We start from the raw sequence: 13840 nt of genomic DNA, 5'->3' as shown, positions 1-13840 counted from the left end.
ATTTCATTGAGCAGTGGTTTGTAGTTCTCCTTGAAGAGGTCCTTCACATCCCTTGTAAGTTGGATTCCTAGGTATTTTATTCTCTTTGAAGCAATTGTGAATGGGAGTTCACTCATGATTTGGCTCTCTGTTTGTCTGTGATTGGTGTACAAGAATGCTTGTGATTTTTGTACATTGATTTTGTATCCTGAGACTTTGCTGAAGTTGCTAATCAGCTTAAGGAGATTTTGGGCTGAGACCATGGGATTTTCTAGATATACAATCATGTCATCTGCAAACAGGGACAGTTTGACTTCCTCTTTTCCTAATTGAATACCCTTTATTTCCTTCTCCTGCCTGCAACTCAAACAAATTTACAAGAAAAAAACAAACAACCCCATCAAAAAGTGGGCAAAGGACATGAACACACACTTCTCAAAAGAAGACATTTATGCAGCCAAAAAACACATGAAGAAATGCTCATCATCACTGGCCATCAGAGAAATGCAAATCAAAACCACAGTGAGATATCATCTCACACCAGTTAGAATGGCCATCATTAAAAAATCAGGAAACAACAGGTGCTGGAGAGGATGTGGAGAAATAGGAACACTTTTACACTGTTGGTGGGACTGTAAACTAGTTCAACCATTGTGGAAGTCAGTGTGGTGATTCCTCAGTGATCTAGAACTAGAAATACCATTTGACCCAGCCATCCCATTATTGGGTATATACCCAAAGGAGTATAAATCATACTGCTATAAAGACACATGCACACGTATGTTTATTGCGGCACTATTCACAATAGCAAAGACTTGGAACCAACCCAAATGTCCAACAACAATAGACTGGATTAAGAAAATGTGGCACATATACACCATGGAATACTATGCAGCCATAAAAAATGATGAGTTCGTGTCCTTTGTAGGGACATGGATGAAACTGGAAAACATCATTCTCAGTAAACTATCGCAAGGACGAAAAACCAAACACCGCATGTTCTCACTCATAGGTGGGAATTGAACAATGAGAACTCATGGACACAGGAAGGGGAACATCACATTCCGGGGACTGTTGTGGGGTGGGGGGGGGGGGGGGGGATAGCATTAGGAGATATACCTAATGCTAAATGACGAGTTAATGGGTGCAGGAAATCAACATGGCACATGGATACATATGTAACAAACCTGCACATTGTGCACATGTACCCTAAAACCTAAAGTATAATTAAAAAAAAAAAAAAAAGAAGTTGTATAGCAATTGCTTTTTAATAAAATTGATGTATACTTTGAAAAAAAAAAAAAAAGAAACTGAACAAAATATGTGAAATAATGGCTTCTGACATTGGACATCATGCAAAATAGGATAGTGATCTCTGTGGAGGGAGAAATAAATGAGATGAACCTTGTCACTGACCCAGTTTAAGGTCCGAGTAGTTTTCAGGCCTCGGAGCTGAGAGGGAAAACACAGACAAAACCCAGTGGACTCTTTTTTTTTTTTTTTTGAGACGGAGTTTCACTCTTGTTGCTCAGGCTAGAGTGCAATGGCGTAATCTCGGCTCACTGCAACCTCCCCTCCTGAAACTCAGTGGACTTTGAGTTGAGGAGACAGAGCTAAGAGTTGAAGGAGGCCAAAGTAGCCAGAGGTTTCAGAGCAAAGAACCGGAGAGGAGAGAACTTCTCAGAAAGAGAGAAGCCCAGAGATCTGCAGAGGTTCTCCTTTGAGTCTTGATCCAACTACTGATCAGTGTATTTATTAAGGAAACTACCAGAGGCAGGGTATATATCTACCAGAAAAGATTAAAAGGAGCAATTCTTAAAACTCACACAGGGCCAAGAAAAGTTCTTATTAAACTAACTGGAGTAGAAAATCTTTAAATTCATGAGGCACTGGGTAAAGTGTTAAGAAAGATATTGCCTCAGAGGGGAAAATAATTAGTCCTAGACTAAACTCTGCACTAAACCTAACTAACAAATCCTAATAGCAAGCCTCAAAAGGATTAAACTGTTTCCAAGTAATTTAAATGTGTTCCAGAACAAGGCTCAATAACACATACGAGAACTCAGAAATACCTAGTCCCCAAAAGTTTAAAATTTACAATGTCTGGCACCCATTCAAAAATCACCAGGCAAGCAAAAAAGCAGAAAAAAAATGTACCCAAAATGAAGAGAAAAATCAATCAATAATAGAAATAGACCCAGAAATGGCACACTTAGTAGAGTTAGTAGAGACATTAAGCATTTATTATATCTGTATTCTGTATGTAAATATGTCCCCAAAGGAAGTCCAAATCATTGAAGAAATGATGCTTTAAAAATTTGCGAATTTGATGAAAACTTAAAATCCACAGATTCAAGAAGCTCAATAAATTCTAAGCATAAGAAACATAAGAAATCCTGCACCTAGGTATATCATAATCAAACTGCTTAAAACCAGTGTTAAGGAGAAAACTACTAAAGCATCCAGAGACATTGACACAATATAGATGAGGAAAAAGACAAGAAAGCTACAATCTCCTCATTAGAAACAATGCAAACAAGAAGATATTGGAGCAATATTTTTAAAGCACTGAAAGAAAAAAAAACACCTCAAATCAGAATGCTATTTACAGAAAAATGCCTAATAAAAATGAAGGCAAAATTCAGACATTTTCAGAAATTAAAGGTTAAAATAATTAACTACCAGCACACCTACACTACAAGAAATATTAAAGGAAGTCCTTTGGGCAGAAGGAAAGTGATACTAGATGGAGATCTGAATATACACGAAGGAATGAAGAGTATCAGTAATAGTAAATATACAAGTTACTATAAAAGAATGGTTTGTATATTTACATTTTTGATATGTTTAAAAGCATATTTATTTTTCAAAGAAAAAAGAACATTATATTATGGGTTTTTTTTAACACAAGTATTAGTAAAATGTTTGAAAACAATAGCCAAAACACTGGGAAAAAGAAACTAAAGTATGATATTTTAAGGTTCCTAAGTGGTATATAACATTGTCTGAAGGTAGATTGTGATGTTAAGGACAGCCAAAGTAATGTTCTTAGAGCAAACAACATTACTAGGGATAAAGAAGTTTCTTTCAAAATTAAAAAGGAATCAGTTTATCCAGAACTGCAAATAGACAAATCTCCATTTGTATTCAGAGATTTCAACACCCTTCTACTAAATCTTAGTAGAACAAGTAAATAGAAATTCAGCAGAAATATAGATGACTTTAATAGTACTATCAACAAATTTGACCTAATAAACATTTGTAGAAGACTTCACATATTAACAACAGAATATGTCTTCTTTTCAAATGCACTTGAAACATTTACCAAAATAGACCATATTCTGGACTATAACACAAGTCTCAATAAGCTTTTAAAAATTCGGTCGGGCGCAGTGGCCCACGCCTGTAATCCCAGCACTTTGGGAGGCCGAGGCGGGCGGATCACGAGGTCAGGAGATCGAGATCATCCTGGTTAACACGGTGAAACCCCGTCTCTACTAAAAATACAAAAAATTAGCCGGGCGCAGTGGCGGGCGCCTGTAGTCCCAGCTACTTGGGGGGCTGAGGCAGGAGAATGGCGTGAACCCAGGAGGCAGAGCTTGCAGTGAGCCGAGATTGCGCCACTGCACTCTGGGCTGGGAGAAAGAGCGAGACCCCGTCTCAAAAAAAAAAAAAAAAAAAAAAAAAAATTCACGTAATACCAGCCTGGGTAACATAGGGAGACCCTGTATCTACGAAAAAAAATAATAATAATTAACCAGGGATAGTGGCATGTACCCGTAGTCCCAGCTACTGGGAGGCTGATGTAGGAGGATTGCTTGAACCCAAGACTTTGAGGCTGCAGTGAGCTATGATTGCATTACCGTACCGCATGTTGGGTAACAGAACAAGATCCTGTCTCAAAAAAAAAAAAATCAAGAAATGCAAAGTATATTACCTGACCAATATGGAATTAAGTCAGAAGTCAATAACAGAAAGTGGTCTGGGAAACCTTGAAATATTTATAAACTACATAACTCACTTCTAAATAATGCACAAATCAAAGGAAAAATCAAAAGAGAAACTCAAAAGTGTTTTGAACTGAACAAAAATGAACACTGAACATATCAAAATATATAGGAGGCTTAAAGTGATACTGAGAAAGAAACTTGTACCACTGAACACCTACACTATCTAAAAATCTCAAATTAATATGCTAAGTTTCCACCTTAAGATACCAGAAGGAAGAAAATAACAAAGAAAAATCAATCAAATCCAAAGTTGGTTCTCTGGGAACATCAATATTGAACTCACTGAGCAAGAACAAAAAGAAGATAGAAACTGCCAACATCAAGAATGAAAGAGCTGACATCACTACAGATTCTACATATATTAAAAGACTAATAAAATAATCTTATTAAAACATTTATGCAAACAAATCCTACAACTCAGATGAAATGAGCAAATTCCCTAAAGTTTACAAACTACCAAAGCCCACTCAAGAATAAATTGATAGTTTGAATATTCTTACATTTATTTTAAAAAATTGAATCTGTGGTTAAATTATTTTTTCCCTAAAAAAAAAAAAAAAAAAACTTTCAGCCATATGGCTTTACTGATGAATTCTATTTAAAAAAAGTGATAAGGAAGAAGTTCTTGTTCTATGAGACCAACATCATTACTCTGATATCAAAATTAGACAATGAGATTATAAAAAAAATTATAGACAAATATCAGCCATGAATATAGATGAAAGAATTCTTAACAAAATGTAACAAATCTAATCCAACCATATAGAAAAAGAATAATATATATCATCACCAAGTAGGATTGTTCTAAAAAGTGAAAAGTTGGTTTAACATTCAGAAATTAATGTAATTCTCCTAATTAAAAAAATTAAAAAGAAAAAACCAATGATCTCAATCAATGCAGAAAACCCATTTGATAAAATACCCCATCCATTTCTGATAACTCTCAGCAAGCAACGAATTAAAAGAAATTCCTTCAACTTGATAAAAGGCAGCTACAAAAAACAACAGCTAACATCATACTAAATGGTGAAAGACTAAGATCAAGAACAAGGCAAGGGCATGCACTACATCTATTGAACATTGTACTGGAAGTTCTGGCCTGTTCAATAAGGCAAGAAAATAAAAGCATCCAGGTAGGAAAGGAACATGTAGGAGTGTCTTTATTCACAGATGGCATGATTACTTATGCCAACAATCTTATGGAATCTACACATACACACACACACACACACACACACACGTACCAAAACTAATAAAGTTTAGCAAGGTTGTAGAATACATGACAATATACTAAAATCAATCCCAATTCTATATACTACAAATGGAAAGTGGGAAATTAAAATTAAAAAATAATTTTATGTACAATAGTACCAAAATATTAAATTATAGGGAATAAATGTGATAAGAGATTATAAAACCCACACACTGCAATCTATAAAATATCACAGAGAAAAATTACTGAAAAAAATAGACTAAATAAATTAAAAGATATTTTCAATGTGAGTGAATAAGAAAATTCAGTATAGTTAAGATGTTCTTTCTCCTCAAACTGAATTCACATGGAAATGTAGAAAGCCAAAATAGTCAAAATAATTTTTTTTAAAAAAGAACAAAGTTGGAAGAGGGACACTACCTGATTTCAATTCTGTTTCAACTACTATATAAAGCTAATTACTAATTCTCATTTCAATTACCTATAGAATTATAGTAATCAAAACATTTCATTGGCATACAAATAGACAAATAGATCAATGGAACAGAAAAAAGAGCTGAGAAGTAGTCCCACACATAAATGGTCAATTGCTTTTCAACACAAGTGCAAAGGCAACTCAATTAACAATGTTTTTTTTTTTTTTCAAAAAATGATTCTGGATCAATTATATATCTATAAACAAAATAATCATCCACAACCCATACCTCAAACCACAGATGAAAATTAACTCAAAATGGATTAAAGCCCTTACTGTAAAACCTAAAATAATAAAACTTCTATAACAAAATGCAATAAAAAAATCTTCATGATTTTGTGTTAAGCAAAGATTTCCTAAATATAACAACAAATGCATAATTTATAAATGGAAAAAAATTGATAAGTCAGACATTACCAAAATCAAGAACTTCATTATTTATAAAACACTTTAAAGAAAATGAAAAGGATAGACCATAAACTAAGGGAAAATATTTGTAAATCACATATCTGATCAGGACTTGTATCCAAATAATACAAAGAATTCCCAAAGCACAATAATAAAAATACAAATAACCCAATTAAATGTCGGCAAAAGATCTGAATAGGCATTTTACCTGAGCAGATTGGAAATAAGCACACAAAAAGATGCCCAACGTGGTTAGTCATTTCAGAAATGCAAAAGAAAATCACAATGAGAAATCGCTATACACCTGTTAGAATGGTTAAATCTAAAAAGACTGTGCCAAATATTGGTGATGGTGGGGCGCAACTGGAGCTTATTTAGCTGGTTGGAGTATAAAATGCTAAAGCTACTTTGGAAAATAATTTGTCAGTTTCTTAGAAAGTGAAACATTCACCTACTAAATGATCCAGCCATTTCATTTCTAGATATTTGCTCAAAAGAAATGAAAGTATATGTCCACACAAAGCCTTGTATATGAATGTCCATAGCAGTTTTATGTGGAATAGTCTAAAAGTGGGAACCACTCAAATTTGTATCAACAGGTGGATGGATAATAATTTGTGAGATAGCTATACAATGAAATGCTATGCAGCAATAAAAAGAAATGATATGCTGATTTATGGAGCAGCATGGATAAATGGCAAAACAAGTATGTTGAGCAAAAGAAGCTATCTGAAAAGGAGTAGATAATGTATGATTTCATTTATATAATGTTCTAAAAATGCAAACTAATCTATAGTGACTGAAAGCATATCAGTAGTTGCAGGAGGAAGGGAGGAAGATGGCAACTAAGAAGCGTGGAGAGAGGGATGATAAAAAGCAGGAGAAAACTTCTGGGGGTACTGGATATGTTTATTATCTTGACTTTTTTGATGTTTTCATGCGTGTGTAGTAGTGTTCAAATTTATCAAATTATACATTTCAAATATGTGCACTTTGTTATATGAAAACTATAACTCAAGAAAGCTCTAAACTGCATCAAATGAAATTTAAAATATTTTAGATATCACTTTTTAACTTTTTAACACTCATGTCATATCTCTTTATGTCTATAATTTTATGTTTTTGTATCAGATTATTTTAACACATGTATAACGTCATATTTAAGTAACACAGCCTATTTTATGATTTTACTGAAATTTTTGTTTTGTTTTTATCTTATTTACTTCTTTTCTATCTTGACGACACTATTTAAATGATACCATTTTAAATCTTTTATTGTGGATTTTCCCAGAGGCAAAAGAACATCTTTAAATTACCTATGTAATGTAGATCATTCTATAGGAGGAAGATAGCCCTCCTAATTTCCTGGCTCTATAATTTACTAGTGTCCTGGGACATGCTAAACCTTAATTTCCTTACCAAATAAGGTAATTTTGTAAAGCACTTGGCTCCATGCTCAGTGCCTGATCGAGAGTTAGTGTGCAACTTTTTAAATTTTTGTATATTCTTTTGAACAGTGACCTAACTGAAATGTTGTGCCCTTTTTGATGATGAGCTTTAGAAAACTTCAGCAGGAAAGATGATGGATACAATCAAATTATTAAGTAACCCAACATAAATGTGGGTTAGCCAGCCTGAAAATGGACTTAAAAGGCATCAGAATTTCAAAGTTCTGTTGTCCAAACAACAGTCCGCATTATAGTAGCCAGACTGAGAATAGAACAAGAATTATAATCTATTTTATAGTCTTTCTTGAGGAATTCTCTGGTTATTAGGTCCATAAATGTCATTATTTTAAGAGTGAATGCCATGAGGCAGTTTTAATGAATGAAATACCAAAGAATTCACTGCCTACTTTCCTACTCAGAATAATTACTCACCACAAAGCTGTTCAGAAGAATTTTTAAGATTCTGAAATACACTACTTATTGCAGACAAGAGCAAAGAGAGATCCTTATCGTATTATTTATCCTCTGACCACTGTGACCACTACCTCCGCTTGTCACCTTCCACGTATCCTAGGAAGGGCTTGCAGACCCAGAATGACTACATGCATTGTGCTTTCTCTGTATAAAACTTGAAATTTTGTGTAATATAATCCTTCCTCTGTAATAACATCAGAAACAGCAATGACTGCTAGCATTTATTGGGTGCTTATTGTTTGCAAATACGGTGAGTCACAAATGTACTGAATAAAGCTTAATTGTATACACAATCCTACAAGATAGGAACTGATACCATTCCCCTTGGAAAAATGAGGAGACAGGCTTGGTGAGTTTAAATAATGTACTGAGATATTGCAATATTTTGCTTGTAGATAAGAACTCCAAAACAAGCCAAGGTATTAGGAAAATGTTTTTGTAAATACATCATGAAACTTTCCAGGTTTCAAGTTTGAGATCGTAATGAAACTTTTACCTTCTGCGTTTTCTTTTCTTAGCTTCTGCCTAGATTTTTTTCTTATCCTGTAGTACAATATTCCATCCAGTTTAACAAGAGTAAAGAAAAACACACCTGTCATTTCTTTTTTGACCTTTAACAATTACATATGAGTTAATTGTACTTTTTAAATGATAGCAACTGAGTAAAATGCCAAAAAGTGATATTGCACAGTCACTTGTGGCAAAGCTTCTTTTATTTTATGCTTTAGAGTCATCATTAATAATACGTGCAGTGAATTTTTAAGAAAAATATTTTCTACCATGTTGTCTGTTATATTTGATGTTATACATTATAATTCTGTTTATGATGGGCTAACTTCCCTGGATTCTATTATGCACACAAACTGGCATTTTTAACCAACATATTTTATTTTTAGATAAGTCTTCCTGAAGTCTCTCTATTAAAAATTTTAAAGTTAAACAAGCCTGAATGGCCTTTTGTGGTTCTGGGGACATTGGCTTCTGTTCTAAATGGAACTGTTCATCCAGTATTTTCCATCATCTTCGCAAAAATTATAACCGTAAGTAGAACAAATTTGCTAATACTTTCAGCAATTTAAAGAAAGTATAACCTGAGAGAACAAGCTTGTATCAGTCTTATCCACAAGGGGAAAACTGGGACTTTTAGTGGGCCGCCCCTAGTGTGGGGTCCATGATAGGAAGGTTAATTAATGTTCCTAGGAGATAAGCCAGCATCTCTTGTAAAGTGTGTGGCTGCGCCTTGTTGACTGGGCCATCAGTGAAGAAATTGCTTTGTTTTCTAATTTTGACTCCAGTGCTGGATCAGCATTCCAAAACATGAAGAAATAAAATAGGCAAATACAACTACTTTCCTTTCAACTAGTGGGTATAGTTGCAATTTCTTTTCTTACCAGCCAGCTCAGGGAGAAGAAATAACAAGAGTTTGGGATTTCGCTAAAGGACTCAGGGCAATTGGTGGGTTTAAGGATCTTACAAGATCCACGCTTACTCTTCAGTGTTAACTGAAGTTCTAGCCTGGAACTTCAGTCTCCCTAATTTGCACAGCTATACTTTATCAATATAAATGCCTGTGCATGTATGTTACTAATTTTTAAGAACAATTCTGGGAGCACATTAAAAAGCCTCACCTTGCAGGTACTACTTAACTAGAAGAATACTAAGAAACTTGAGTGATCAAAAATTATTCAGAATAATAATTCAAACAAACTGGTGGTTTCTTGGGAAATATACTGTGATAATAATGGCAGATAGATGACTCATTTTTCAGATCTCATATTTACATAGTTTAAAGACTTAAAAGCAAGTTATTTTTTATCATAGATAATGTATGCAGATGATAGCATCATGGTGCACTTTTTTCCACAGAAATGTGTGTATAGTTTTATTTTTATGTTGAAATTTATTTTAAGCTGGGCGCAATGGCTCATGCCTGTAATTCCAGCACTTTGGGAGGCTGAGGCAGCCGGATCACTTGAGGTCAAGAGTTTGAGACCAGCCTGCCCAATATAGTGAAACCCCATCTCAACTAAAAATATAAAAATTAGCCGGGTGTGGTGGTGTGGGCCTGTAATCCCAGCTACTCGGGAGGCTGAGGCATGAGAATCACTTGAACCTGGGAGGCAGAGGTTGCATTGAGCCAAGGCTGAGATCGCGACACTGCACTCCAGCCTGGGTGGCAGAGCAAGATTCTGTCTCAAAAAAGAAAAAAAAAAAAAAAGAAATGTATTTTAAAACTCCTGATATACAGAAATTTTCACTTTTTCTGTTTCTTTTATGTTTTCCTCCAAACACCTGATAAAAATCTGTTCCTTTTCAGATGTTTGGAAATAATGATAAAACCATATTAAAGCATGATGCAGAAATTTATTCCATGATATTCGTCATTTTGGGTGTTATTTGCTTTGTCAGTTATTTCATGCAGGTAAGCTTTTAATAAATTAAACAAGCCTGAGCATGATTACTTTTTGTTGCCGTTCTTTCTATTTGAGTTAAAAATATATCAACTAAATGTTACAAAGGAAAAGAATGTAGATTTTTGTTTGTTTGTTTTTCAGGGATTATTTTATGGCAGAGCAGGGGAAATTTTAACGATGAAATTAAGACACTTGGCCTTCAAAGCCATGTTATATCAGGTCAGTGTTAAGTTGAATTTTTTTTATTTTATTTAAAATTTATTGTAAAACATTCTAGCTTTAATTCTGTCGCAAGCCAATTTTTGACATAATCTTTCTTTGAAAGCACACTCTTTTTGTTCTGAGCAGCAGAAATCTGATGTCAGAAGTCTTATATTTTTCTAAAAGAAGCAAGTCCAAAAGTGTGATGTTAAAAAAAAATACAGCTTATAGAAAAGAACGTAGGATCTACTCATTGTTCCTTGCATTCATCTTAACAAATCTTTCTTTTAATGAATGATGTAGTGTTCTGGGATCAGAATGGAAGGCCAAATTAAAAAGGAGAAGTAAGAGCTACCATATCTTGGGAATGTATCTGAAAAGGAGTTGTTAATTTCTCTGGTTCTAATTCATGTGCATAGCTTAAGTTTTTTGACTCTACACTTCTTAAAGCAGCCAATCTCTCTGCCTTTATCAGAAGAGTCATGAACTCCGATAACATCGGTCTAGCTGCCAGGTCTGCCTGCCTCATGCAGATGATCAGTCACCTCTGTGAAATAACTAAAAATAGGTGGATCAAGTAGTAATCTTGAGAAGTGAGTCTTGGGGGCAAATGGAAGGAATGTCTCAGACTGGCACCTCTAAAATTCTTTCATGAGGCTAAAATGTATTGGGTTACCCTGAAAGCCAGTAATCATTAGTAGCCCTTCACCTCACTTTCTGTCACAAAAGCTCACCAGGCAGGAGCAAATAGCTTCCTGCCAAGGTGATTTCTTTTCAGAAATAGAGTTACTGTCACTCCAACTGAGTCGTCAAAACCCATTTTTAAGTCTTATGACTTTTAGGAGCAGTGCTCTGAAGGCTGCCATGCAACAACTGTACTCTTAAGGAGCTACAAGATACAAAACGCAGAGAAGCAAGTCGGAGGTTTCCCACGGCAACACCGTGCTCTAAAGCAATGGGTGACCTTACACCTTCTGTTCAAAAAGGTCCCATTTCTGCTTCTTGTTCCACATTTGGAGACACTCCTTATTCCAGAAAAACAAAAGTTTATTTGTAGGATCATAAATCAATTTGATGCCAGCAAATACCTCTCATGTTAAACTTGTACATTATTATTTTTTAATTTATGAACACTTTATGTCTTTACTGCAAATATTCCATGAAATAAGTTGAGACTTTAATTAACTAATACTATATTTTACATTTGTTGACTATTTCTGCTTGTTTTTGTTTTTTTAAATTTATCTTTTTCCGTGTTCAAATGAATTTATTTTAAATTTCTAGAAACTTTTGAAAATGTTTCCTGAATGCCTAGATGTTTGTTTTTATACAGAAAAATATAAATTTTAATTTTTCCAACCATACTTTGAACTTCCTTTCTGTTCATGGAATGCTTTTAGTGGAAGAATCTCAAAGCCATGAGACAGTTTAATGAGAGAAACTGTGGTTAATCTAGTATTTTGATGGTTAATACTGGACATTAATCCTCTGTCTAGCATTAGCCATGTGAACATTAGGACTGTAACATTTTTAGATAAAGTAGCTTCTGCTAATAAGGATGCTTCAAACTATAAGCCATAAACTCTGGGTTTTAAAATATCATGTACATACTTACAAAGACTTGCACAGAAAGTCTATGCCACTTAGCACATGTTATTAAATATCCCCGTAAGTTAAGTTGTTTGTTTTCCTTCTTCATCTTTCAGCACCCTTTTTGATTCTTAGCTTTACCTTTTAAAATTGGAGAAAAAGAAGACTAGTATATTTAACCCTTTCTTTGTAAGCATCTTCACGATTTTGCTTTGTCTATAGTAAGGGAAGCTCCTAGTGTGCAGTTTTATCTAACTCTTATTACCTGATTTTTGTCCTAAGATAAGACTTTTTAAAATTTAACAACCGTGCTGAGACTTGCAGTGCTTTTTATAACCATTGTGAAACCTCATTTGAGGTAGAGGTATGTATAGAAACAGGTGTGGTATTTTTGTAGGTATAAAATCCATATTTTATGTGATTACTTTAGATTCTTCCTGTTGAACAGAATGTTCTAAGTGTTGCTGACTTAAATCACTGAATAATTCATCGTTCATTGTTTTTCCCCATTTCCCTCTATATTAGATTGGCTAAGGCTTCTTGGGGTTCTTTAAATTATGATAGCATTGATGGTGATCACTAAGGGGCTTCAAAACTTATCTAAGCTAATTCCAAAAGGATTTGAGGTAATGAGTCCTGCAGCATAAGAAACAGGTCATGAAACTCAGCTGTAATTCTTCAGTCAGATGGCAGGCCAAACAAGATAATTGATTAACAACTTAAAATCTGTACAACAAACCCCCGTGACACAAGTTTACCTGTATCACAAACCTACACATGTACTCTTGAACTTGAAAGTTTTAAAAAAATAATTTTTTAACAAAAAATATCCGTTGAGCTAACTAAACAATTAGTATTACATTTAATGGATTTTTTTTTTTTTTTTTTAAACGAGTCTCACTCTGTGGCCCAGGCTGGAGTGCAATGGTGTGATCTCGGCTCACTGCAACTCCACCTCCCAGGTTCAAGCAATTCTGCTGCCTCAACCTCCTAAGTAGCTGGGATTACAGGCACGCACCACCACACCTGGCTAATTCTTTTGCATTTTTAGTACAGATGGGGTTTCACCACGTTGGCCAGGCTGGTCTCAAACTCCTCACCTCAAGTGATCTGCCCACATCAGCCTCCCAAAGTGCTGGGATTACAGGCGTGAGCCACTGTGCCCGGCCAGAAATTTTTTTTAAGTTATGAGTTGCATGACTTTAAATGTAACCTCATTTCTCTTCCAAACTACAGATGTTATCTTTATGTTATGGTAGTTTAGTTACAGGCGTTAGCCACCACGCCTGGCTGGTAGTTTAGTTTTTTTAATTGCTTGCTAACACTGTGTCAGGCAATATCTTAAGGTACACTGTACACTTAGAATAAAGTCTATCTTTAATAAAAACAAATCCAAAGAAGATTGAAAATAAAAAAATAAAAACTCTGGCCTCTGGTTGCCGCGCTTCAAATCCTGGCCTCAGCACCTGCCAGCTATGTGGCCTTGGACACATTACTTAATCTCTAAGTACCTCTAAGTACCTTAGTACTTTTACTTCTAAAATGTCGGTAATCATATTATCTATCTCATAGAGTTGTTGTGATGATTAAATGAGAGAATACATGCCAAGCACTTATGATAGTTTTAT

General features: G+C 34.6%; 1 protein-coding gene across 1 annotated transcript in view; it reads left to right on the top strand.

Annotated features, from left to right (window-relative positions):
- Positions 1-13840, top strand: part of ABCB5 (ATP binding cassette subfamily B member 5) — a 163251-nt gene that overhangs the window by 90748 nt on the left and 58663 nt on the right. The window contains exons 17-19 of the mRNA XM_032753440.2: positions 8904-9047; positions 10325-10429; positions 10563-10640. Of these exons, the coding sequence (XP_032609331.1) occupies positions 8904-9047; positions 10325-10429; positions 10563-10640 (327 nt within the window). The remainder of the gene's footprint in view (positions 1-8903; positions 9048-10324; positions 10430-10562; positions 10641-13840) is intronic.

The sequence above is a fragment of the Hylobates moloch genome, unplaced genomic scaffold (assembly GCF_009828535.3).
Source record: "Hylobates moloch isolate HMO894 unplaced genomic scaffold, HMol_V3 SCAFFOLD_1, whole genome shotgun sequence".
NCBI lineage: Eukaryota > Metazoa > Chordata > Mammalia > Primates > Hylobatidae > Hylobates > Hylobates moloch.
Note: the sequence above shows the minus strand (reverse complement) of the source record. Positions and strands in the feature narration are given on the sequence as shown.